The 27,900-nt window shown below is 41.7% G+C and overlaps 1 protein-coding gene across 14 annotated transcripts; it reads left to right on the plus strand.

The window, feature by feature from the left end:
• Positions 1 to 2,319: 2,319 nt before the first annotated feature.
• LOC139548729 (phosphatidylinositol-binding clathrin assembly protein-like) lies at positions 2,320 to 27,881 on the plus strand. 14 transcript variants are annotated; one of them, XM_071358487.1, is made up of 23 exons: positions 2,851 to 3,122; positions 13,806 to 13,948; positions 14,245 to 14,320; positions 14,481 to 14,598; positions 15,023 to 15,116; positions 15,395 to 15,506; positions 15,733 to 15,839; positions 16,041 to 16,082; positions 17,723 to 17,808; positions 18,138 to 18,261; positions 18,480 to 18,613; positions 18,896 to 18,996; positions 19,159 to 19,314; positions 21,360 to 21,443; positions 21,799 to 21,894; positions 22,791 to 22,895; positions 22,975 to 23,088; positions 23,311 to 23,341; positions 23,467 to 23,566; positions 23,759 to 23,821; positions 25,436 to 25,543; positions 25,861 to 25,965; positions 26,461 to 26,598. In XM_071358487.1, the coding sequence occupies exons 1-22, from the start codon at positions 2,993 to 2,995 to the stop codon at positions 25,951 to 25,953; spliced, it is 2,217 nt and encodes a 738-aa protein (XP_071214588.1). In that variant the 5' UTR covers positions 2,851 to 2,992; the 3' UTR covers positions 25,954 to 25,965; positions 26,461 to 26,598. The 14 variants fall into 14 exon arrangements, with proteins under 14 accessions (XP_071214594.1, XP_071214600.1, XP_071214588.1 ...); XM_071358488.1 differs by having other exon boundaries at positions 18,486 to 18,613; XM_071358489.1 differs by having other exon boundaries at positions 14,496 to 14,598.
• The last annotated feature ends 19 nt before the right edge of the window (positions 27,882 to 27,900 follow it).

The raw sequence follows: 27,900 nt of genomic DNA on the forward strand, positions 1-27,900 counted from the left end.
TCAATGTCCATTTGGAAGACCCATTTGCGAACAAGTTTTAACTTCCTGACTGATGTCTTGAGATGTTGCTTCAATATATCCACATAATTTTCCTACCTCATGAAGCCATCTATTTTGTGAAGTGCACCAGCCACTCCTGCGGCAAAGCACCCCCACAACATGATGCTGCCACCCCCGTGCTTCACTGTTGGGATAGTGTTCTTCGGCTTTCAAGCCGCCCCCTTTTTCCTCCAAACATAACGATGGTCATTATGGCCAAACAGTTCCATTTTGGTTTCATCAGACCAGAGGACATTTCTCCAAAAGTACGATCTTTGTCCCCATGTGCAGTTGCAAACTGTAGTCTGGCTTTTTTATGGCGGTTTTGGAGCAGTGGTTTCTTCCTTGCTGAGCAGCCTTTCAGGTTATGTCGATATAGGACTCGTTTTACTGTGGCTATAGATACTTTTGTACCCGTTTCCTGCAGCATCTTCACAAGGTCCTTTGCTGTTGTTCTGGGATTGATTTGCACTTTCCGCACCAAAGTACGTTCATCTCTAGGAGACAGAACGCGTCTCCTTCCTGAGTGGTATGATGGATGCGTGGTCCAATGGTGTTTATACTTGCGTACTATTGTTTGTACATATGAAAGAGGTACCTTCAGGCATTTGGAAATTGCTCCCAAGGATGAACCAGACTTGTGGAGGTCTACAATTATTTTTCTGAGCTCTTGGCTGATTTCTTTTGATTTTCCCATGATGTCAAGCAAAGAGGCACTGAGTTTGAAAGTAGGCCTTGAAATACATCCACAGGTACTCCTCCAATTGACTCAAATTATGTAAATTAGCCTATCAGAAACTTCTAAAGCCATGACATCATGTTCTGGAATTGTCCAAGCTGTTTAAAGGCACAGTCAACTTAGTGTATGTAAACTTCTGACCCACTGGAATTGTGATACAGTGAGTTATAAGTGAAATAATCTGTCTGTAAACAATTGTTGGAAAATTTACTTGTGTCATGCACAAAGTAGATGTCCTAACCGACTTGCCAGAACTATAGTTTGTTAGCAAGAAATTTGTGGAGTGGTTGAAAAACGAGTTTTAATGACTCCAACCTAAGTGTATGTAAACTTCCGACTTCAACTGTATTGTTTATGTATGTAACGCAACCCTTTACATAGAGAATAAGGAGAGTGTCATAAATACTCAGTCAAATATCAGTCATCCATCTTCATTGAAAATAGAAAAGAAAGGCAAGTAGGATAAGGGAAATGAATAATGGGCTTTATATCCAGCGCAATGAGAATAGAGGAGATAGTGAAGTCATGATGGATGCACCTGCAATAATCTGATGTAATTATAATAAATTAAGAATTGACATAGGCTATTGGACTGTCAAGACAAAATTAAGAAATAAAACATTTGTTGTTCAACACTAGCCCTTTTCTTTTAAGGTGCTGTACATTACAGCCTATGTCTCATTTTTACATTTATTTTTATTTAACCTTTATTTAACTAGGCAAGTCAGTTAAGAACAAATTCTTATTTATAATGACGGTCTACACCGGCTAAACCCGGACGATGCTGGGCCAATTGTGCACCGCCCTATGGGACTCCCAATCATGGCCAGTTGTGATACAGCCTGATACAGCCTGCCGCATGGGTCAAGGCACTTGACACACAAATGTAACTTTTTCCTTCCAGTGTTGTGATGTATAGGCCTACTCAAAGCCAGAGCCATATTAGGATAAAATATATGGCTCGGGGGGGCTACTTTGTAATTGAAAAATGATTACAAACAGTTCAAATTAATCTAATTTGAGGTTATCCAATAACTTTAGCAGTCATTTAGTTATCAAAGGGGCTCTAAACTGTTTCTATAGACGTAAACTTAATACCTAGAGTGATTCTGCTTTTTCACAGTAACTGTACAAACCTTTTTCTTTACAGCCTATTATGAACAGATGAATGGATGTTCATTGTTCAGGGTGTGATGGGGATGAAGGATGTGATCATGTTAGTTGAGAGTTTTGTGGCACTATACTTCCCCCCGGTGGTATTTGGTAGTGGTAGCACTGAATTGAACCACAGTTAAATAACGTCCAAGATGATTCAATAGGCTGCGTTCACACAGGCAGCTCAATTCTGATATTTTTTTCACTAATTGGTCTTTTGACCAATCATATCAGCTCTGATAAAGATCTGATGGGATTGGTCAAAAGACCAATTAGTGGGAAAAGATCAGAATCTTGGCTGTCTGTGTGAATGCACTTACAGAGCCTGTGTAGCCTAGGCCTAATCAACACAAACGAGTCAATAGCAGTATGCAGGGAGTGGGACTTGGACAAATGTGTTGCAAAAAATAAATAACTGTGGGCATATGCCTGTTTAGCAGTTTACCTTGAGATTTGGAAAATATTATTATATTATTGCTGAAAATTAAGGTCTAACTGCTTTGGTCTGGCATATTACAGTCCCACCAAAACCACAATCAGTTGTGGACACCTGCACAGAATAGCATTTGATGGAATATGATGTCAAATCTGATTCCAGGTCGGCATGCTCCGTGTAAACGTCATACATTCTAACCTTTCTGAGAACAGAGCAGGCCCGCCATTTCCCTGAATGCTTCTAGTCCTTTAAACCCAGTAGGAGTGGCGATACGAAGACACACAGGGATCCAGTGAGCGACAGATCGGGATGAGAGATAGGCAGAGAATGAGTCAGCCTACCAAATGTACCACCGCATCTTTATTTATGAAATCAATTTGATCAAAGGCGTTTTTCGGATCAACACTGGACTGAAATAATCAAGCTTTGGATACGTTTGAATTTTGTTGTATAATTTTTCAGCCTCGTCGCCCTGTCTTTTTCTTTCAGTTTTTCCCTTTTCTTTATTTTTAAATAGGTGGTGGACTGGAGGTGTCGACCGTGGAGATTATATAATTAAAATTCATTTGGAACTTTATAGACATAGTGATTTTTCAAATTCTTTGTTGCATCAATAAACGAAGATGTCGGGGCAGAGCATTACTGACAGGATAACTGCAGCCCAGCACAGTGTAACTGGATCTGCTGTGTCGAAAACAGTATGCAAGGCCACCACACATGAAATAATGGGTCCGAAAAAGAAACATTTGGATTGTAAGTATCGAAATTATCTAGAGTTTCTGATGTGTCATTCATTAAAACCAGTCGGAGGTCTGCTTCTCGTGAGTTATGGCGATGCCGACAAGGCCTGAAGCCTGAGTGGATAGGCTAATGTTATTGCTATGTTAGCTCCTGTCAAAATGTATCAAGCATACATTTTAGCAAAACAAGAGCATACAATGAGACCGCTCGTAACATTATTTACCTGGACGTTAACAGTAATATCAGATTTTGATCATTTCAGTGTAGGCCTACTCATCATCACTGTCACACATAGCTAGCTTTCTAGCCGTCTGTTAAGTGGTTTCATTCATTCTGCATAGCTTTAGGCTGCCCTCCCTAACCTAAACAGTTATCATGTAATTATCAGTCATAGTGTATCTTATCTTACAATTTATTGACAAGTTCTCCATGTACAGTACATTAACGTTTTGGCTATACAAAAATGCCCCCCAAAATATATGTTCCAGGGAGTAAATTCGGTAGACCTATTTGATCTATTTACCATAAGAAGAACAACCACATTTGAACAGCTCAGCTGTGGAAACTACCTTGTTCATTTTTCAGAGTAGAATGCTTTGTCTCATATGTAAGGTGTAGCCTACATTATCATCACTACTAGGTGTGTGTCACTGCTGGGGGCCGCACATGTACAGTGCCTTCCTTTTTGAAAGTATTCATACTTCTTGACTTATTCCACATTTTGTTGTGTGACAGCCTGAATTCTAAATTGATTAAATATATATTTTTTCTCTCCCATCTACACATAATACCCAATATATATATTTTTTCAAATGTATTGAAAATGAAATGCAGATATCCAATTTACATAAGTATTCACACCTCTGAGTCAATACATGTTAGAATCACCTTTTGCTGCAATTACAGCTGTGAGTCTTTCTGGGTAAGTCTAAGAGCTTTGCACACCTGGATTGTACAATATTTGCACATTATTTAAAAAGATCTTCAAGCTCTGTCAAGTTTGTTGTTGATCATTGCTAGACAGAGATTTACATTTCTTGCTGTAGATTTTCAAGCAGATGTAAGTCAAAACTGTAACTAGGCCAATCAGGAACATTCAATGTCGTCTTGGTAAGCAACACCAGTGTATATTTGGCCTTGTGTTTTAGGATATTTTCCTGCTGAAAGGTTAATGTTTTACCCTCAGTGTCTGTTGGAAACCAGACTGAACCAGGTTTTCCTATAGGATTTTGCCTGTGCTTAAAATAAACTCCCCAGTCCTTGCCAATGAATAGCATACCCATAACATTGTGCAGCCACCACTATGCTTGAAAATATAAAGAGTGGTACTCTTATGTTGGATTTGCCCCAAACATAACCTTTGTATTAAGGACATATCAAATAACATTTTTTGTCACATATACGTGTTTAGCAGATGTTATTGCGGGTGTAGCGAAATGCTTGTAAAGTACATTTCTTTGCCACATTGTTTGGCAGTTTTACTTTAGTACAGGGGTGTCAAACTCATTCCATGGAGGGCCAAGTGTCTGCTGGTTTTTGTTTTGTCCTTTCAATTATGACAGACAACCAGGTGAGGGGAGTTTCTTACTAATTAGTGACCGTAATTCATCAATCAATTTCATATTAGGGGAAACCCTGCATTAAACTCTAACTATTTTAAAATCACGATTGGCCTCATGGTGAAATCCCTGAGCGGTTTCCTTACACTCCGGCAACTGAGTTAGGAAGGACGCCAGTATTTTTGTAGTGACTGGGTGTATTGATACACCATCCAAAGTGTAATTTAATAACTTCATGCTCAAATGGATATTCAATGTCTTTAATTTTTTATTTATTACCTATCTACCAATAGGTGCCCTTTGCGAGGCATTGGAAAACCTCCCTGGTCTTTGTGGTTGAATCTGTTTGAAATTCACTGCTCGACTGAGGAACCTTATAATTATCTGTATGTGTTGGGTACAGAGAGGAGGTAGTCATTCAAAAATCATGTTAAACACATATTGCACACAGAGTGAGTCCATGCAACTTATTATGTGACTTTTTTTTACTCTTAAACTCTAGGCTTGCCATAACAAAGGGGTTGAATACTTATTGACTCAATACATTTCAGCTTTTAATTTTTAATTAATTTGTAAACATTTCTAAGAACATAATTACATTATGGGGTATTGTGTGTAGGCCAGTGACACAATCTCAATTTAATTAATTTTAAATCCATTTAACACAACAATGTTGGAAAAATCAAGGGGTGTATGTCACTTCCAACTATTGTATGGTCTGTCTCACTCACCTTGTCTCTAGTTACAAAAGTGTAGCAATTGCTCACAGGAAAGGGAAATAGAATGTGTCAGGATGCCCTTTCATTGCAATGGAGTGTTATGCATAATTGAAATTCAAATGGACTAGTAGAGTTTTATCAATAATCAATTCATGATTGTGGGTGTTTTTAAAATGTTTATTTATTTTTTATAATCAAGTGTAGTACACTCAAATCATTTTAGAATTGTTTTCTCAATATTGGTTGGTAGGCCTATCCCTTTGCAATATTTGCTCAATCAGAAAATCAGAAGTCAAGAAGCCAACTATAGTCCTAGCCAAAGCTGTGTTTGCACTTGAGGTCTGTGAATGGTTTGGCTGTCTGTGTAGCAGAGCTGCCTGGTAACTTGCTAGTGGAGTAAGAGTTATTTGTTACAGAGAGCTCTTTATAGCAGTCAGGGCCAGGCACAAGGATTTTCCTCTGGACTCCAGTAGTCTGATTTAATCAGGCTGTAATACACAATTAATTGGTATATACTTTATCACACATTTTGAGCAGCTGAAGGACAAACCACACAGACAACTGGTGAATGTAATTGTATTCAACATTCTGGCTTGTAAGGAACATTTACAAATTTTCGCAGGCATTAGTTTCAGGCTGTATATACCAATTAATTGTAAATTACAGCCTGCTTAATCAGACGAGGCATCCATCAGACTGCTATATATATATACACTACCATTCAAAAGTTTGGGGTCACTTGTTTTTCCTTGTTTTTGAAAGAAAAGCAAAACATTTTTGTCCATTTAAAATAACATCAAATTGATCAAATACAGTGTAGATATTGTTAATGTTGTAAATGACTATTGTAGCTGAAAACGGCAGATTAAAAAAATATATATTTATCTACATAGGCGTACAGAGGGCCATTATCAGCAACCATCACTCCTGTGTTCCAATGGCACGTTGTTAGCTAATCCAAGTTTATCATTTTAAAAGGCTAATTGATTATTAGAAAACCCTTTTGCAATTATGTTAGCACATGTGAAAACTGTTGTGCTGATTTAAAGAAACAATAAAACAGTCCTTCTTTAGACTAGTTGAGTATCTAGAGCATCAGCATCAGCAACGCCGATACTGATTATTGGAGGACCAAAAAAAGCCGATACCAATTAATCGCCCGATTTTATAAATAAATAAAAATGTTTATTTATTTGTAATAATGACAATTACAACAATACTGAATGAACACTTATTTTAACTTAATATAATACATTAATAAAATCAATTTAGCCTCAAATAAATAATGAAACATGTTCAATTTGGTTTAAATAATGCAAAAACAAAGTGTTGGAGAAGAAAGTAAAAGTGCAATATGTGCCATGTAAGAAAGCTAACGTTTAAGTTCCTTGCTCAGAACATGAGAACATATGAAAGCTGGTGGTTCCTTTTAACATGAGTCTTTAATATTCCCAGGTAAGAAGTTTTAGGTTGTAGTTATTATAGGAATTATAGGACTATTTCTCTCTATACCATTTGTATTTCATATACCGTTGACTATTGGATGTTCTTATAGGCACTTTAGTATTGTCAGCATAACAGTATAGCATCCGTCCCTCTCCTCGCCCCTACCTGGGCTCGAACCAGGAACACATCGACAACAGCCACCCTCGAAGCAGCGTTACCCATCACTCCACAAAAGCCGCAGCCCTTGCAGAGCAAGGGGAACAACTACTCCAAGTCTCAGAGCGAGTGACGTCACCGATTGAAACGCTATTAGCGCGCGCCCTGCTAACTAGCTATCCATTTCACATCGGTTACACCAGCCTAATCTCGGGAATTGATAGGCTTGAAGTCATAAACAGCGCAATGCTTGAAGCATTGCGAAGAGCTGCTGTCAAACGCACGAAAGTGCTGTTTGAATGAATGCTTACAAGCCTGCTGGTGCCTACCATCGCTCAGACTGCTCTATCAAATCACAGACTTAATTATAACATAACACACAGAAATACGAGCCTTTGGTCATTAAAATGATCGAATCCGGAAACTATCATTTCAAAAAGAAAACATTTATTCTTTCAGTGAAATACGGAACCGTTTCGTATTTTATCTAGCGGATGGCATCCCTAAGTCTAAATATTGCTGTTACATTGTACAACCGTCAATGTTATGTCATAATTATGTAAAATTCTGGCAAATTAATTACGGCCTTTGTTAGGAATAAATGCACTTTACACAGTTCGCAATGAGCCAGGCGTCCCAAACTGCTGCATATACCCTGACTGCTTGCATGGAACGCAAGAGAAATGACACAATTTCCCTAGATAAAATAAATTAATGTTAGCAGGCAATATTAACTAAATATGGAGGTTTAAAAATATATACTTGTGTATTGATTTTAAAGAAAGGCATTGATGTTTATGGGTAGGTACATTGGTGCAACGACAGTGCTTTTTTAGAGAGCATGGCGCTTGCAACGCCAGGGTTGTGGGTTCATTCCCCACGGGGGGACCAAGATGAATATGTATGAACTTTCCAATTTGTAAGTCGCTCTGGATAAGAGCGTCTGCTAAATGACGTAAATGTAAATAAACTAGTAATATCATCAACCATGTGTAGTTAACTAGTGATTATGTTAAGATTGATTATTTTTTTAGAAGATAAGTGTAATGCTAGCTAGCAACTTACCTTGGCTTCTTGCTGCCCTCACGTAACAGGTAGTCAGCCTGCCACGCAGGCTCCTCGTGGAGTGCAATGTAAGGCAGGTGGTTAGAGCGTTGGACTAATAACCGGAAGGTTGCAAAAATGAATCCCCGAGCTGACAAGGTAAAAATCTGTTCTGCCCCTGAACAAGGCAGTTAACCCACCGTTCCTAGGCCGTCATTGAAAATAAGAATTTGTTCTTAACTGACTGAAAAAAAATATATATATATATTATTTTTTTAAATCGGCAAATCGGTGTCCAAAAATACCGATTACCGTTTGTAATGAAAACTTGAAATCGTCCCTAATTAATCGGCCATTCCGATTTAATCGGTCGATCTCTAATCTCAAATATAAATATATTTTGATTTGTTTAACTTTTTTGTTTTTTGGGGAGGGTTACTATATGATTCCATATGTTATTTCATAGTTTTGATATCTTCACTATTCTACAATGTAGAACATAGTAAAAATAAAGAAACCCTTGAATGAGTAGGTGTGTCCAAACTTTTGACTGGTACTAATGTATATATACAGTGGGGAGAACAAGTATTTAATACACTGCCGATTTTGCAGGTTTTCCTACTTACACAGCATGTAGAGGTCTGTAATTTTTTTATCATAGGTACACTTCAACTGTGAGAGACGGAATCTAAAACAAAAATCCAGAAAATCACATTGTATGATTTAAGTAAGGCAGACTTTCCGAAGGCACTGTATGTTAAAAAATAAATAACTTGATGTTAGTGTCAAACCTTTTTTAATCGGTGTGATCATCCTCAGAAATGCTATTCGTCACAAAGATGCAAAAGTATCAGTGAATGCAACGAAGGACCTCTCTATTGAATTCACCCTCACTTTAATACATTTAATTATATACTGAACAAAAATATGAACGCAACAGTTTTACTGAGTTATGGTTAATTTAAGGAAATCAGTCAAATGAAATAAATGTGTTAGGCCCTTTATCTATGGATTTCACATGATTGGGAAGTGGTGCAACCATGCGTGGGTCTGGGAGGGAATAGGCCCACCCACTTGGGAGCCAGGCCCACCCATTGGGGAGCGAAGCCCAGCGAATCAGAATGAGTTTTTCCTCCCAAGGTTTTATTACAGATAGAAATACTCCTCAGTTTCATCAGCTGTCTGGGTGGCTGGTCTCAGACGATCCCGCAGGTGAAGAAGCTGGATGTGGAGTTCGTGGGCTGGCGTGGTTAAACGTGGTCTGCTGTTGTGAGGCCGGTTGGACATACTGCCAAATTCTCTAAAACGACATTGAAGGCGGGGTATGGTAGAGAAATGAACATTAAATTATTTGGCAACAGCTCTGTTTGACATTCCTGCAGTCAGCATGCCAATTTGCATGCTTCCTCAACTTAAGACATATGTGGCATTGTGTTGTGTGACAGAACTGCACATTTTAAAGTGGCCTTTTTTTGCCCCCAGCAAAAGGTGCACCTGTGTAATGAAAATGCTTCTTAATATGCCACACCTGTCAGGTAGATGGATTATCTTGGCAATGGAGAAATGCTCACTAACAGGGATGTAAACAAATTTGTGCACTAAATTTGAGAGAAACAAGCTTTTTGTGCATATGGAAAATGTCTGGGATTTTTTTTTTCGGCTCAAGAAACATGGGACCAACACTTTACATGTTGTTTTATATTTTTCTTCAGTATATGTGTTTCAATTTCATGCATGTTATATCTCTTCTGCAAGCAGGTTATGCATAATAGGTTACCGTTCAAATGTCATTTTCATCGTGATTATGGGAGCATATTGCATGACACACAGGTATAATGGCGTGGAGGTTGCTGGTTCAGACCCCAACTAAAGCATGTAGTAGGCTAGCTACATACTTTATTTAATTTCCTAAATTATTTTGGGAGACATTGGTTTTTGGAACTACTGGAAATCTGTGTGAAACCAAGGTGATCACTGGTCACTTAATCTGAAAGTGTCCACTTTTAATCACTTTTTAATCCTATGGACTATCTATGCTAAAGTTGTGAATTGATTCAGCCAGCCTGTTTCACACCTGTTAGTTGAGTTTAGGTCTACAGTACTCTCCTGAGGTACAGGAGTCTTGATCTAACATTATGAGTGAAAGTTGTCCCTCCCAAGTTTCCTTGAATAATCAGCTAGCCATGCTAACTGCTGCTCTGGAAGGTTATACTGTCCTACTTACTCCTGAAAACATGAGAATATAGGCCAGAAAGCCAGGCCTGGTTATTAGACTGACTATCTGTTCATCACTCAGTCTGACTCTGAATGAGAATGGGTAAGCACAGGTTTGACTGGCATCCCCCATTCTCTACATCAGGGCTCCAACCCTGTTCCTGGAGAACTACTGTCCTGTAGGTTTTCACTCCAACCCTAATTTAGCGCACCTGATTCTAATAATTAGCTGGTTGATAGATTTAATCAGGTTAGTTACAACTGAAGTTGGAGGGTAGCTCTTCAGGAACAGGGTTGGAGAGCCCTGCTCTACATGAATTCTCTAACCATGTTTCTGGAGAGCTACCCTTCTGTAGGTTTTCGCTCCGACCCCAGTTTTGACTAACCTGGTTCAGCTTATCAACCAGCAAATTATTAGAATCAGGTGTGCAATATTACGGTTGGCTCGATGCATGAGCGCATTCAGTAGTATGACATGAGTTACTATATGCGGAGGAATGAGACTGAAATGTTTTAATGTTTTCTAAATGTGTATTATCGGAAGCAACAGAGACCAATAAGTCCAATAGACCAATTTTGACGTAGTAGTTTTCAAATCAAATGTTATTTGTCACATGTGTAGACCTTACAGGAAAATGATTACTTACAATCCCTTAACCAACAATGCAGTTAAGAAAATACCCCCCCCCCCCCCCCCAAAAAAAAAGTAAGCGATAAAAGTAACATAATTAAAGAGCAGCAGTAAATAACAATAGCGGGGCTACTGTATATACAGGAGGTACCAGTACAGAGTCAATGTTCAGGGGCACTGGTGTCGAGGTAATTGAGATAATATGTACATGTAGGTAGAGTTATTAAAGTGACTATGCATAGATAAAAACATACAGTAGAGGGGGGCGGGAAATGCAAATAGCCTGGGTAGCCATTTGATTAGGTGTTCAGGAGTCTTTTGGCTTGGGGGTAGGCTTGGCGTTCCGGTACCGCTTGCCGTGCGGTAGCAGAGAGAACAGTCTAATACTAGGGTGGCTGGAGTCTTTGACAATTTTTAGGGCCTTCCTCTGACACCGCCTGGTATAAAGGTCCTGGATGGCAGGAAGCTTGGCCCCATTGATGTACTGGGCCGTATGCACTACCCTCTGTAGTGCCTTGCGATCGGAGGCCGAGCAGTTGCCATACCAGGCAGTGACACAACTCGTCAGGATGCTCTTGATGGTGCAGCTGTAAAACTCGTTGAGGATCTGAGGACCCATGCCAAATCTTTTCAGTCTCCTGAGGGGGAATAGCTCTTGAACCATGTTAGTTTGTTGGCCCTGTCGATGAGAATGGGGGCGTGCTCGGTACTCCTTTTCCTGTAGTCCACAATCATCTGTCTTGATTACGTTGAGGGACAGGTTGTTGTCCTTGCACCACACAGTCAGGTCTCTGACCTCCCTATAGGTGGTCTCATTGTTGGTGATCAGGCCTACCACTGTTGTGTCATCAGCAAACTTAATGATGGTGTTTGGAGTTGTGCCTGGCTGTGCAGGCATGAATGAACATGGAGTACAGGAGGGGACGGAGCACGCACCCCTGAGGGGCCCCCATGTTGAGAATCAGCGTGGCGGATGTTGTTACCTACCCTTATCACCTGGGAGCGGCCCGTCAGGAAGTCCAGGATCCAGCTGCAGAGGGAGGTGTTTAGTCCCAGGGTCCTTAGCTTAGTGATGCGCTTTGAGGGCAATATGGTGTTGAATGCTGAGCTGTAGTCAATGAATAGCATTCTCACATTGGTGTTCCTTTTGTCCAAGTGTGAAAGGACAGTGTATAGTGCAATAGAGATTGCATCATCTGTGGATCTGTTGGTGCGTTATGCAAATTGGAGTGGGTCTAGGGTTTCTGGGATAATGGTGTGCTTCCCATTGTAGTCTGTAATAGTTTGTAAGCCCTGCCACGTCTGATGAGCGTCAGAACCGCTGTAGTACGATTCGATCTTGGTCCTGTACTGACGCTTTGCCTGTTTGATGGTTTGTCAGAGGGCATAGCGGGATTTCTTATAAGCTTCTGGGTTAGAGTCCCGCTCCTTGAAAACGGCACCTCTGCTCTTTAGCTCAGTGCGAATGTTGCCTGTAATCCATGGCTTTTGGTTGGGGTATGTACGTACAGTCACTGTGGGGACGACGTCCTCGATGCACTTATTGATAAAGCCATTGTCTTATGTGGTGTACTCCTCAATGCCATTGGAAGAATCCCGGAACATATTCCAGTCTGTGATAGCAAAACAGTCCTGTAGTTTAGCATCTGCTTCATCAGACCACTTTTTTATAGACCAAGTCACTGGTGCTTCCTGCTTTAATTTTAGCTTGTAAGCAGGAATCAGGAGGATAAAATTATGGTCAGATTCCCCAAATGGAGGGCGAGGGAGAGCTTTGTACGCGTCTCTGTGTGTGGAGTAAAGGTGGTCTAGAATTCTTTTCCCTCTGGTTGCAAACATGCTGATAGAAATTAGGTAAAACTGATTAAAGTTTTCCTGCATTAATGTCCCCGGCCATTAGGAGCACTGCCACTGGATGAGCGTTTTCCTGTTTGCGTATGGCAGTATACAGCTCACTGAGTGCGGTTTTAGTGCCAGCATTGGTCTGTGGTGGTATGTAGACAGCTACGAAAAATACAGATAGTGTGGTCTACAGCTTATCATGAGATACTCTACCTCAGGCGAGCAAAACCTTGAGACTTCCTTAGATATCGTGCATCAGCTGTTGTTTACATATATGCATAGGCCCCCGCCCCGTGTCTTACCAGAGGCTGCTGTTCTATCCTGCCGATAGAGTGTGGGGAGGGGGGGGAGAATAGCATGGTTGGTTAAGAGCTGATAAGATTGTCTTGTCTGTGTGCCCAAGAAAAGACCCAGGCCTCAAATAGAAAACTTACACAAACGGTTGAAAATCCATTTTCTTCTTAAAAAATGTTATGTTGTGAAGAGAAAATAAGCTTGAAAGGAACTTAGCCTAGTAGCTGACTTGTACTGGTTCATGGGGCTCATTAGAGTAGAGTTTTAGGCCAACTGAGGCTATAGACGAGTGGAGAGAACTGGTGGCGGAAGGAGCAACTAGTAGTTACTTAAGATATTTGACCAAAAATATATTGTTTGATTTAAAGATGGTGACATATTCATCAGGCTTTCATCTATTGAACTTCAGTAGACCCTCTTGAGGAATTGCCATGGCAAAAAACTTAAAAGAGAGAGGCAGCCTGTAGTACCGTAGCATAGTAATTAAGTGGCTTGAGTATAGTTAGGCAATTAGCAAGACCTTGAATTAAAGCTAATTGAATGAGGTTTTAGTTAAGGGGAGAGTGCCCGTGTCTCTGTTTGCACAGATTTAAAAACATTGTCTTTCATAGACTATCAACTGACTTGAACCCAAAATTCAACTCCCCCATAGGGGAAAGGCCTTGTATCCAAAGTTGTTTTAACCTCTACTGGCCACTACTGTTACTACTTGACATCAATTATCCATGGTCTTCGTAGACATCGAGCTATCGCTAACATGTCTCTCTCTGTCTGTTTGTCTCATCCTTAGACCTGATCCATTGCACCAATGAGATGAACGTGAACATTCCCCAGCTGGCTGACTCACTGTTTGAGAGGACCACCAGCACGAGCTGGGTGGTGGTCTTCAAGTCGCTCATCGCCACACACCACCTCATGGTCTACGGCAATGAGGTGAGCTGAGCTTACAATCACCACTCTCTACAGTATTGTCTATGGCTACATTCACCACTCATTACATTATTGTCTGTAATATATATTATTTCTATAATAGCAATGCTATAGTGTTGAAGTTTTCAGTTCAGACATTAAGACAATCAATTGCTAACCATGGAATTTCTAGGTTTATATCATAATCAATATTTTTATAAGAATCTGGAAATTACTCTGGTGCGCCGGTCCTATTCTATTTCTGTAGATCAATGGAAATTAAGAACACGTGTTGATACCCCTCTTTTTCTTTGATACAGCGTTTTGTCCAGTACTTGGCTTCAAGGAACACATTATTCAACCTCAGCAATTTTTTGGACAAAAGTGGTTTACAAGGTAAAGTATGAGTACTTGGCTCTCAACTGCTGTTTTCAAGCTCATCCTTAACTATTAGTGACAAATACTTATAAGCTGAAACAATATAACTTATGAACGACTATAGCATGATTCTCATGTAGGTTTTCATGACAAATGTAAGATTTATATCACTTCTCAGGTCTCTCTCTCCCAGGCTACGATATGTCCACATTTATCCGGAGGTACAGTCGATATCTGAATGAGAAGGCTGTGTCATACAGACAGGTTGCCTTTGACTTCACTAAAGTAAAGCGAGGGTAAGAAATTCCCAACATATCAACAAAAGAAAGTGGTATGTTTGTTTTTGACTGACCCTCTCCTTACCTGAATGTATGTCTATGGAGTTATAAAGGCTCAAACTATTTCTTACAAGAAGCACTTTCCCCTTGCAGAGCTGCCCGCAGGTGTAGAAATAATTAAAATATTTATGACAGCTCAAATATTTAGTTTAGAAGAGAATAAGATTCCTGTCAGTTTAACGACAGAATGTCATTTTTTTTTTTAAATGTTCAACGCTTTTTATATCCCATGAAGTAATCACAGGGGTATTTCTGTAACTCTGGGAACGATTTGTTAACATGCAGTAGAAATTGACTGGCTGCGGCTATTCTCACTGATTCCCTCCCTCTCTGTCCTTTGTGCTTCTAACACCTATCTAACACTACACACACATCTCAACAGGGTGGATGGGGTGATGAGGACCATGAATACAGAGAAGCTACTGAAGACCATCCCTATCATACAAAACCAGATGGACGCCCTCCTCGACTTCAATGTGAGTCTGAGGTCAACCTCCCCAAAACTGTGCTGCTCAGGTCCTGTAATATGTACTGTAATATTAGAAGGTTCCTGGGGCTAACAGATTGTCAGGCATACTGATTACTGAATGGACAGTGCTGAAACCAGAGATAGATACAGGCTGAAACCAGAGATGGACACATTCCTCCACACTGACCTGCTCTTTAATTGTTTGTCAGCGAAGCCAAAGTCATTATTGTGTGTTAAAAGGGCAACTTATGGCTTATGTGAAACTGAATGATGTGTCTCCTTCAGGTTAATGCCAATGAGCTCACAAACGGAGTGATCAATGCAGGGTTCATGCTCCTCTTCAAAGATTCCATTAGGCTTTTTGCTGCATATAACGAAGGCATCATCAACCTGCTGGGTAAAACCTCAACTCCAACTGTATTTTCTTCGCTAGTTTCTGATCAATACTCTTTTAAAATGTTTAGTCTGGAGATGCTTTGTAGATCATTGTACTGTAGATCTTTTGATATGTACAGTACTACATTTTACTAATGGAGACTGGATTCTCTACAGCATTTATCCCTAGTGTGTCTACAGACTTTCAGAGTTGATGCCTGCTGTTTTTTATTTTTATTTTACCACAGAGAAGTACTTTGACATGAAGAAAACCCAGTGTAAAGAGGGCCTGGATATCTACAAGAAGTTCCTGACCCGAATGACCCGAATCTCAGAGTTCCTTAAAGTGGCAGAGGTGATTTCTTCTTCACCTGCTTTGAGTTTGATGCTATTCATTCATTCATTCATTCATTCAATACCATTAATTGAAGGGAACATCCTCAGATATATTTCAATTTTTGTGAGAAAATTGTGGTGGCAGAAATTAGGTAGTGGTAGAAAATAAGTTTTAATTTAGAGGCACCACTATAAGTTTGCACATATTCTCGTTTGACAGCAGGTGGGGATTGATCGAGGAGACATTCCAGACCTTTCCCAGGTAAGGACTTACACTCAACTCCCTGAATGAGCCTTGCAATATGAGGGATTTACTGGTAAAACGTATTAGACACACTCTGAACAAAAAGCCTACACACCAAACTTACTCTATCCATTTGTCTCTACAGTTGGATTACTACTCTGTCTCCATCTCTCTCTCGCTCTCAGTTTCTCTCCCTTATTTCTCGCTGTCACTTCCTATTTTCTTCTCTCATTCTGTATTCTCTTTGTATGTGTCTCTCTCAGTATTAACTCCTCTTATTTAATCAGCTCTGTTGCCCCACCGCACTATATTTACTCCACCCTGCACAACTGTCTCCCAGAGATAAGGCACTGCTCAGTGCATGAAGTCCTCCAGTGCATGTTGCCAATTGTTGCCTTATTTTTCTTCTCATTTTTCTTCTTCTTGATTAGCCTCTATCTACAGTAAATAAAGGTGTTAAGCTGTTAAGAGTCCAAACTGACTGTGTATCTTACAGTACTTCTGATTTCACACTGTACAGCAAATTGAATAGATGGCCCCCCACACCTGTTGCGCTACAGTCAGTCTTTGCAGTGGCACTGGTTATATTACAGTATTTCCAAGAAAAATCCCTCCTCGACCAAGGATCATACTTTTCCTTGAAAGTACAAGTGCACTAATTGTGTGTTATGTCCCCTAATACATTTTTTATGAGGCACCTGTAACAGTGTTATACCCTTCAAATACATTATAGTTATTTATCTCTGACCATCACCACCTTTATATTCTGTATTTCCCCTTATCTTTCCACCTTTAGTTCACAGTTTGTGTAAGTATTCTCATCTCACTCTTCTTCTGTGTCTGTGACTTGCTTTGGTGTTGTCTTTGCATGCCTCTACTCTAACTCTGTGTCTGATTGACATTGTGTACAATTTGCCTCACTCCTATAAAACACAAAGGTCTCTTTGTCACATTAAATGTACATAGCCCATCCAACATGGCTGCCCAGGTGTGCTTAGGCATTGCAAATTCAACACCACATACTGTATGATGTTGAAAGTGCTGTGGTGTGTCATCCACATACATTTCAATATCACTCATCCAATGGAGCTTTTAGCTGAAACGCATACAACCATTGACTGGTGGTGGGCTACCCACAGTCCTTTGTGTTTCTGCTTGTCCATCAATGTATTTCTGTAGTGTCTCGGGTTAGTGTTTGTCCCTTAGTGAGGAGCTAAACACTTCCCAGTGAAGTATTTTGTCCTATATTTATATTGTATTTATTAGTATTTTTTAATCCCAGGTCCCCGTCCCCGCAGGAGGCCTTTTGCCTTTTGGTAGGCTGTAATTGTAAATAAGAATTTGTTCTTAACTGACTTGCCTTGTTAAATAAAGGTTAAATAAAATGTAAAAAGTGCTAGAATCCAGTAACTAAGGTATAGTGGTATATGGGACAGTATAGTTAGGGACCTGAGTTTTTCTCACCACGTAACATGACCAGCTGAGTGTTTTCTGAAAAGTTGTCAGGAAACACTCAAGTCATATAGCTAGTGTATGTACAGTACATTAGATGAACTAGGTTGCCCACCACTGCCTTAGATGGTTGTGTTGATATAGTACAGTGTAGCTGCATGTTTCCAACCCTGGCCTTTACTAACTGCTGTTCTCCATTACAACAGGCTCCCAGTAGCCTTCTGGAAGCTCTGGAGCAGCACCTGGCCTCACTAGAGGGGAAGAAAGTCAAAGACTCCACCGCTGCCAGCAGGTATGTACAGGATGGGCTACATCCCAAATGGCACCTTATTCCCTACATAGTGCACTACATGTGAACAGACCTTGGTCAAAAGTAGTGCATAGGAAACAGGGTGCCATTTGGGACGCATCCTATGTCTCACACTGGAGTGTCTTTGGCACTGAGTCCACTATTCCCCCTGCAGGTAGCCTAGAAGCGGCTGCCGCTATAATAACTGATTTGCTTTGTGCACAAGCTGTTAAGCCAAGATTGCTTTAATTATTATTCATGGTAATGGTTATTGATGTTTTCAGCCAGGGTTGCTGTAGTATTCTGCCTAAAGGTGCTTACTGTTGTTTCAGGGCCAGTACTCTATCCAACGCAGTGTCCTCGCTGGCCAGTACAGGGATGTCTTTTACTAAAGTAGACGAGCGGGAGAAGCAGGCTGCTCTGGAGGAGGAACAGGCTCGTCTCAAAGCACTGAAGGTACAGCCGTCATGACGCGTGGATCACAACACCAAAATGATTAGAATGGACATGGTTTCATGTTGCCTGTCCCATCTACATGTGAAGGACAGTGATATGTTGCAGTATGCAGGCAATGATTTGAACAATTCAAAGCCTTGTTTGGTGGATCCAGTATGGCCCACATGCATAACTACAATCATCGCCTACTGTATTTGACTTGGACTCTTTCCACCCAGGAACAGAGGCTGAAGGAGCTCTCGAAGAGGCCTTCATTTGCCACCACAGACACGTCTCCTGTCTCCACCACCGGGGTCACTATCAGCACAGCCCCAGCCATCGACCTTTTCTCCACACCCAGCTGCTCCAATGGGTAAATGTTCACCTACGACCTGTGAAGCTTACCCACTCATGTGGTTGACCAGAGAGGTCAGCGTGGATTATGTATAAATTGCTGCTAACCACTGATACAGGGTCAGATATTTCTTTATTTTCCTAGTGGTTAAGGTTAGGATTTAGAGTGCTCTGATTCTAGATCTGTGGTTAGGGGGAACCTCTACCTCAATACTTCCGTGTGTATCTGGTAATGCTTATGTTTAGCTACATGTCCCAGTGTGGATTCAGGTATCCCATTACTGCTGTCTTCTCTCCTCAGTGCTCTGAAGATGGAGAGTGACCTGTTTGACATTCAGCAGACGTTTAACCCTTCAATGCAGGCCAGTTCTACAGGGCTTCCTGTGGCCACAGCATGGGCAGGTAGGAGAAACAGCCACCACCACAGGACCACTCTATTGTCTACTATCTTCTACCATGTTCTGTTCTGTGTGCTCTCCCTCTCTTCCTGTTGTGTCTGACTCTGATGTCCTCTTGTTCTTCTCTTCTGTATCTCGTCTTTCTTTCTCTCCTCTGCCTGCCTAGATCCTTTCACCTCTGCTGAAGCTGGAGATGACTCCATGCCAAACCTTAACCCTTTCCTGTCAAAAGTCGTTGTCGATGCAGCCGCTCACTTACCTGTCGTGTCCTCCGACGGTGTTAGCTATTCCTCTAGGACGTCTGGTCATGAAATGTTTAGTGGTAAAGATGCTCTTTGTTCCTCCTGAAATATCCTTCCTGTGTCTGTGGGAATTTGAAGGAAGTCTCTCATAACTGTTACTTCTGTCTACATGTACAGTGCATTGGGAAAGTATTCAGACCCCTTGACTTTTTCCACATTTTGTTACGTTACATCCTTATTCTACAATGGATTAAATTGTTCACCCCATCAATCTGCACACAATACCCCATAATGAGAAAGCAAAAACAGGTTTTTAGATTTTTTTGCAAATGTATAATAATTTTTAAAAAACTCACATTTTACATAAGTATTCAGACCCTTTACTCAGTACTTTGTTGAAGCACCTTTGGCAGCAATTACAGCCTCGAGTCTTCTTGGGTGTGACACTTGGCACACCTGTATTTGGGGAGTTTCTCCCATTCTTCTCTGCAGATCCTCTCAAGCTCTGTCTGGTTGGATGGGGAGCATCGCTGCACAGCTATTTTCAGGTATCTCCAGAGATGTTTGATCGGGTCCGGGCTCAGGCTGGGCCAATCAAGGACATTTAGAAACTTTTCCCGAAGCCACTCCTGTGTTGTCTTGGCTGTGTGCTTAGGGTCGTTGTCCTGTTGGAAGGTGAATCTTCGCTCAATTCTGAGGTCATGAGCGCTCTGGAAAAGGTTTTTATCAAGGATCTCTCTGTACTTTACTCCGTTCAGCTTTCCCTCAATCCTGACTAGTCTCCCAGTCCCTGCCACTGAAAAACATCCCCACAGCATGATGCTGCCACCACCATGCTTCACCATAGGGATGGTGACAGGTTTCCTCCAGACGTGAAGCTTGGCATTCAGGCCAAAGAGTTCAATCTTGGTCCTTTAGGAGCCTTTTGGCAAACTCCAAGCAGGCTGTTGTGTGCCTTTTTTACTGAGGAGTGGCTTCTCTGGCCACTCTACCATAAAAGCCTGATTGGTGGAGTGTTGTAGAGATGGTTGAACTTCTGGAATGTTCTCCCATCTCCACAGAAGAACTCAGATTGACCATTAGGTTCTTGGTCACCTCCCTGACCAAGGCCCTTCTCCCCTGAATGCTCAGTTGGCCAGGCGGCCAGCTCTGGGAAGAGTCTTGGTGGTTCCAAACTTCTTCCATTTTTAAGAATGATGGAGGCCACTGTGTTCTTGGGGATCTTCAATGCTGCAGAAATGTTTTGGTACCCTTCCCCAGATCTGTGCCTCGACACAATCCCGTCTCGGAGCTCTATGGACAATTCCTTCGACCTCATGGCTTGGTTTTTGCTCTGACATGCACTGTGACCTTATATAGACAGGTATGTGCCATTCCAAATCATGTCCAATCAATTGAATTTACCACAGGTGGACTCCAAGTTGCAGAAACATCTCAAGGATGATCAATGGAAACAGGATGCACCTGAGCTTAATTTCGAGTGTCATAGCAAAGAGTCTGAATACTTTTGTAAATAAGGTATTTCGGTGTTTTAATACGTTTGCTGAAATTTCTAAAACCTGTTGTCATTATGTGGTATTGTGTATAGATTGACGAGGAAAAATTGTATTTAATCAATTTTAGAATAAGGCTGTAACGTAACAAAATGTGAACGTCAAGGGATCTGAATACTTTCTGAATGCACTGTAAATGATCTCATGGCTGTCTAAAGTTAAGTGTTTGTTGTGTACCTCGAAATGCAAAGCCTCCACTTGCCATATTTGCATTGTAGCACAGTCCTATAATGGAAGCTAAGGTTTGAACCACAAGCTAACACTGTGACGGTGGAGTTAATGGTTATGTTCTTTTGATAGGCTCCCATGCCAGTTCAGTCTAATATGAGGCTTTATCACACATTTTAGTGTCTAGTAAACCCATGTCCAAGATTATTCTGACTAAGTGGTTATGTTCAAATTATGGTCTTCCTGCTGCTGATATATATCGTTTCATAATGTATTCAAATAGGCCATTGCTTCTAGATTCTGATATTACAAACCAATAATTTGATTATTTTCTCTTGTAGTATCCTCTTAGCAGTTTAAGTTTAAATCTGTTTCCCTTACTAATATTATTTTTGATTCTCTAGATCGTTATAATCCCTTTACTGACACAAACTCGTCCGTTTCAACCAATTACAAACGCACAGTGCGGATAGAACACTCCATCTCAGGTACTACGATGGCTCACCATCCCAGCCTATGTTTCCTGAGCCCATAGGCAAACATAGACCCCTCAACCCATGTAATGTGTTTAGTGGCCCCATAATAACCCTATGGTTAGGGTAGTCTGGTGATTTAGATGACTTTAGTGTCAATAGGATATTTTTATATCAATAGGATATTTTTATATCCTTGTACTCTGCAGTTCCTGTTTTGATTTTGTTAGTGTCCCTAATTCTAACAAAAAAGTAAAACTGTCTCCTTTTTGTCTGTACTGTCACTTTGCCTTGCTTGCCTTTCTTGCCGTGCCTTGAAATGCCTTCCATTGCTCTCTTCTTCTTCCTGCTGATCCTTTGGCGTTGTCAGACTCCTTCTGTGGTGGTCCAGTGGCCATGGCCCAGCACCTTCCACACCAGGCTCCCTACCCCACTGAGCCCTCTGCTGTAGCAGGTCTATTCAGAGGTAGAGTACTAGAGAAGCTGTAGCTGTACTGTAGCAGGTCTATTCAGAGGTAGAGTACTAGAGAACCTGTAGCTGTACTGTAGCAGGTCTATTCAGAGGTAGAGTACTAGAGAACCTGTAGCTCTACTGTAGCAGGTCTATTCAGAGGTAGAGTACTAGAGAAGCTGTAGCTGTACTGTAGCAGGTCTATTCAGAGGTAGAGTACTAGAGAAGCTGTAGCTCTACTGTAGCAGGTCTATTCAGAGGTAGAGTACTAGAGAAGCTGTAGCTCTACTGTAGCAGGTCTATTCAGAGGTAGAGTACTAGAGAACCTGTAGCTGTACTGTAGCAGGTCTATTCAGAGGTAGAGTACTAGAGAACCTGTAGCTCTACTGTAGCAGGTCTATTCAGAGGTAGAGTACTAGAGAAGCTGTAGCTCTACTGTAGCAGGTCTATTCAGAGGTAGAGTACTAGAGAAGCTGTAGCTCTACTGTAGCAGGTCTATTCAGAGGTAGAGTACTAGAGAAGCTGTAGCTCTACTGTAGCAGGTCTATTCAGAGGTAGAGTACTAGAGAAGCTGTAGCTCTACTGTAGCAGGTTTATTCAGAGGTAGAGTACTAGAGAAGCTGTAGCTCTACTGTAGCAGGTCTATTCAGAGGTAGAGTACTAGAGAAGCTGTAGCTCTACTGTAGCAGGTCTATTCAGAGGTAGAGTACTAGAGAAGCTGTAGCTCTACTGTAGCAGGTCTATTCAGAGGTAGAGTAGTTCTACTAGCCATTTAGAAGGAGACCACCATTTTCTGTCAGGTGACTTTCTGTAACTATTTAGCAGCTGTGACTTTGACACCAATGGAATAATACTTCTCCATCATTGCACCTGCTGTGTTCTGAGCAGCCTCCCCTCTGACCTCTTTACAGGGTACTCCACAGCAACACAGGCCCCTCCCCCAGGAGCACTCCAAGTGGACTTCGAGTCAGTCTTTGGAGCCAAAGCTTCCGGTGCTAATAACATGGAATCTGATGGTGAGGTGTTGACTATTATACTGTTTGATACACATGGTGTTTCACATCCAACCAATGTACATCTCTCTGTCCTCCTTAGACATCCTGAAACCCACCATGGTTGGCTCCAATCAGGCCCTGTGCTCAATCAATCAGCTGTCAGACAAACTGGTAGGAGATGACCTGGACTCCTCCCTGGCCAACCTGGTGGGAAGTAGGTGTCACAACGTCATGCTAGGATATTTCATTCAGGTTAAATGCCCAGAACAGAAAACGATGAATTTAAGAGAGATCAACACCCATCTTTGCCTGAGTGAATCATGGTGTCTATTTATATTTTATTTTATATACTCCTAGGTTAGACCGCACAGCTATAGCAGCAGAATTAACTGTTTCTGGATGTGTATATCACATTTATATTACTATCCTCTTATAGATCTCGGGATTGGAAATGGCACAACGAAAAAGTAAGTGAGCTGTTCATGCTGTTCAGTCTCTTCAACGTGCTGTGGTCAGTGCTAGATGAAGAACTGTTCTGTATAGCCAGCAGCAGTTAGGAGCCAGTGCTAATATTAGCTGTCTTAATCTACAGTGACATCCACTGGAGCCAGCCTGGGGAGAAGAGGCTGACTGGCGGTAGCAACTGGCAGCCCAAAGCAGCCCCAAACACCACCTGGAACCCCGTCTCCATGGTAATACACACTACACTGGCCTCTTAAGTACTGGTGCTCTTATCTGCCTGTGATGAGTGTTTTAGCTAATGTATCACTCGAGTGTTGGTTTCAAACAAACAATGTTAAGAAGTTCTTGACTTGACATTGGTCTGCTGTATTCTCTGTGGGAGAAGATGTTGCGTCATCATTTGTGTGTTTGTATCTCCACAGACCCCCCCAGTCATGGCCTACCCTGCAACAACACCCACAGGCATGATGGGAGGATATGGCATGGTCAGTATCTGTCAGCTGGATGTCTGGCTCCATTACCCCTAAGGGACGTAGCCATACATTAGCTAGCACTAAGGGACGTAGCCATGCATTAGCTAGCACTAAGGGACGAAGCCATGCATTAGCTGGCACTAAGGGACGTAGCCATGCATTAGCTGGCACTAAGGGACGTAGCCATGCATTAGCTAGCACTAAGGGACGAAGCCATGCATTAGCTAGCACTAATGGACGTAGCCATGCATTAGCTAGCACTAAGGGACGTAGCCATGCATTAGCTAGCACTAAGGGACGTAGCCATGCATTAGCTAGCACTAAGGGACGTAGCCATGCATTAGCTAGCACTAAGGGACGTAGCCATGCATTAGCTAGCACTAAGGGACGTAGCCATGCATTAGCTGGCACTAAGGGACGTAGCCATGCATTAGCTGGCACTGAGGGACTTAGCCATGCATTAGCTGGCACTGAGGGACTTAGCCATGCATTAGCTGGCACTGAGGGACTTAGCCATGCATTAGCTGGCACTGAGGGACTTAGCCATGCATTAGCTGGCACTGAGGGACTTAGCCATGCATTAGCTGGCACTGAGGGACTTAGCCATGCATTAGCTGGCACTGAGGGACTTAGCCATGCATTAGCTGGCACTGAGGGACTTAGCCATGCATTAGCTGGCACTGAGGGACTTAGCCATGCATTAGCTGGCACTGAGGGACTTAGCCATGCATTAGCTGGCACTGAGGGACTTAGCCATGCATTAGCTAGCACTGAGGGACGTAGCCATGCATTAGCTAGTATTGCTCCTCTGCTGGTCTCCCCCCCCCCCCCCCCCCCCACACACACACACACATACGACATACAGACAGTCATGTCATTTAAAAAAAAACTCAAACACACCTCTTGATGCACTTGATTTTATGTACTGCACTTGATTTTATGTAGGCCTACTTTTAATGTGAGATGTCCTTAAGTATTTGTAAAGGTGTCCGCTAAATAACATGTATTATTATTTACGGAGGGAATAGGCGGAAAGTATAGCTAGCCCTGAGAAGTAATAGCCATACAGCAGAGATGGCACTGACAGATAATAGCCATACAGTAGAGATGGCACTGACAGGTAATAGCCATACAGCAGAGATAGCCCTGAGAGGTAATAGCCATACAGCAGAGATAGCACTGACCGGTAATAGCCATACAGCAGAGATAGCACTGACCGGTAATAGCCATACAGCAGAGATAGCACTGAGAGGTAATAGCCATACAGTAGAGATGGCACTGACAGGTAATAGCCATACAGCAGAGATAGCCCTGAGAGGTAATAGCCATACAGCAGAGATAGCACTGACCGGTAATAGCCATACAGCAGAGATAGCACTGAGAGGTAATAGCCATACAGCAGAGATAGCACTGACCGGTAATAGCCATACAGCAGAGATAGCACTGAGAGGTAATAGCCATACAGTAGAGATGGCACTGACAGGTAATAGCCATACAGCAGAGATAGCACTGAGAGGTAATAGCGAATTAGAATAACAGTAATAAGTGCTATACATGCTTCTGTGCTATGCAATCTACTGTAGCGTGTCTCTTATGCTTGATGCTTCTCTATGCTATTGTCTTTAGCCACCCCAACAGCTTGGCTCTATGGGTATGATGAACCAACCCAACATGATGTACAACCAGCCCGTCATGAGGCCGCCCAACCCCTTCAGCTCTGTATCCAGCGCCCAGGTGTGTGTTTGTATAATAATCAGTTGTGTGTGTGTACCATGCACGTGAGTTCAGTGTCCAGGTGTATTCAGTGCTGTTACATTAGCTGTGTGTGTGTGTGTGTACTATCCCCTGTGATAACAACAGTGTTCTAGTTTACTCTTACCTCTCAGGAGGAGAGGGACAAAATCTGTCTGTCATCCCTTTCCTCAAGAGTCCGCAATTTTACCCCCCTTGGTGTAACCTGTCTTTCACTTGATCTGATCCCTCCCTCTCACTCACACTCTCGCTCTCTCTGACCTCTCCTCTCCATGTGTTTCTCCCTCTCCCTGTAATAGCCCTCTGCAGCCTCTAGTCCTTCCAGCCAGAGTCCTCTCAGAGCCCCTGGACAGGACCCATTTGCACAGCTCTCTCTCAAGGATTTCTTGTAGAGCGTCTCTTAGGTACAGCATGCTCTGTGCTTGCGGATGTACATGCATGCACAGCGCGGCTTTACACTCGTGCTTCTCTTTTTTTTCTCTTCATTACTCTTCCTTCATTTCAAAACTCACTGCTTCTTCCATCTGATCAACCACTGCTGTTTATTTCCTCTGGCTATATCTCTTGCACTTTATATGGGCCTGATTTAATTGGTTTGTGTCTTGCTCGCTTAAACAATCAGCAGATGCATTTCAGCATTTTTTACTTTGTTTTACACTTTCCACAGACACGGTAGCCATTACGTCTTTGCTGATATGCGTTTTCCCCCCATGCCATGACTTCAGATATAGTATTGTAGTTTTCAGCCAATAGGTTGCCATTGTGACAGTTGCTTTTGCTCTGAGGACATTGTGATGCCTTTTCATTGCATTTATTCAGTTTACCATTTCAGCACCACCATGAGTGAGCTGGTAAAACTCTGGTCTAATCAATCCTTGTATGATGATTTCCACCCACAGATGCAGTTCATGTAATACGAAGTGTCTCTCAGAAGATGAAGCACTTAGCAGCAAAGCTTTGTCCTCGTTGCCAGTCTAACTCTTCACAGAAATGTTCACCCCCTCCCCCCAAATACAGACATGTCAAGAACACAACGAACAGTGCAACGACTGGAGGAAAACCATGGAAACCATGTCCAAATGACGCTGGGAAGAAGAGAATTCACCACCCATTATTCTGTCATTTGTCCAAGACCTCAAGTGATGCTGCTGTAAAAAAAAATGAAATAAACCTATAGGGATTCCACCGCCATTTTATAATCTGTAAAGATAGCTATGGGTGCTGAGAGACTTTGATATCTAATGTACTTGGAAATACTACTGTGGTTGGATATAACAGCTTGGTGTTCTAATCGAGGGGAGGGGGGACATGAAGAAAGAGGAATCCTTCCCTCTCTTGATCCGATCATCAGTCATCCATTTCCTAGTTATTTAACTGTCACTGAGTAGTGATGCTAATGACGTTTACACCTGTTTTAGTTTGTCTTTTTTACTGTGTTCACAGTAGACATTCCTTGTGTGTTTTATTTATTTATTATTTGGTTTTAAGACTGGGGGGAAAATCTATAGTACATTGAACACCTGTGGGGGTGCTTCAGCATTAAACATGGATGTTGGATTGTTTCATTGGAGAGGTAAAGAAAATAGATATTATATAAAATACACATATAAATGCAATGATAGAGCACTAAATGTTCTCCAAGTTTTGTGTTAAGAACAATTCTTACTAGCTCAAATCTCATGATTTCCCCTGTACAAGCGGAGTAGGGGGTTCCGGTATGAGTCAGTAATCTATATAGTCAATTCTGTGCCTAGAGTTTTTTGCAATGGAACAACTTTTCTGTCTATTTGAAAAACACTTCATCCACGTTTCTGAAGCATCACACTGGGGTGGGATCCATTTTGCTTTAAGCTTGGCATGCCATCGACTCACTGACCATTTAAATGGCTGCCTTTACTCTGAATGTGAAAGAATTGCTTTTATATTGCACGCATCTTTACACGCTACCCGCAACAGCTCCTCAGCTCTGACTCCCTGGGAGCCAGACGAGAGGAGAGTGTGTCTGGGTGTTGCAGATACGAAACAAGGGTTACAGTTTTGATGTAAATTAGTTGTATAAAGATCCAGTGGAACAGGGTGAGAGAGGGGCACTGTTGATCGGTGCTCTGTGTATATAAAACTGACTGTTCAACGGAGAGGGAAGTGAAAGATGTATGAAATATGAAAGCAATTCAATCAAAATTTAACTCTACCTAAGTTTGATTCAGGATATTTTCTGCATTTGTCCTGCGCAGATTATATTTTGTTTATGTAATTAGAACGTGTAGCAGACATTAACTTGAGTTTTTTTCTTTTTCAAATAAAGAGCAGCTTCCACAAAGTGATGTTCTTAAACATTT

The sequence above is a fragment of the Salvelinus alpinus genome, chromosome 22 (assembly GCF_045679555.1).
Source record: "Salvelinus alpinus chromosome 22, SLU_Salpinus.1, whole genome shotgun sequence".
NCBI lineage: Eukaryota > Metazoa > Chordata > Actinopteri > Salmoniformes > Salmonidae > Salvelinus > Salvelinus alpinus.

What these genes read in the sequence shown, in the direction of transcription:
- LOC139548729 (XM_071358487.1), top strand. Translation starts at nt 2,993, where the DNA reads ATGTCGGGGCAGAGCATTACTGACAGGATAACTGCAGCCCAGCACAGT. An exon ending in AGTTCCTTAAAGTGGCAGAG is followed by an intron (nt 15,840 to 16,040) that starts GTGATTTCTTCT and finishes CTCGTTTGACAG; the next exon opens with CAGGTGGGGATTGATCGAGG. An exon ending in CTCGTCTCAAAGCACTGAAG is followed by an intron (nt 18,262 to 18,479) that starts GTACAGCCGTCA and finishes CTTTCCACCCAG; the next exon opens with GAACAGAGGCTGAAGGAGCT.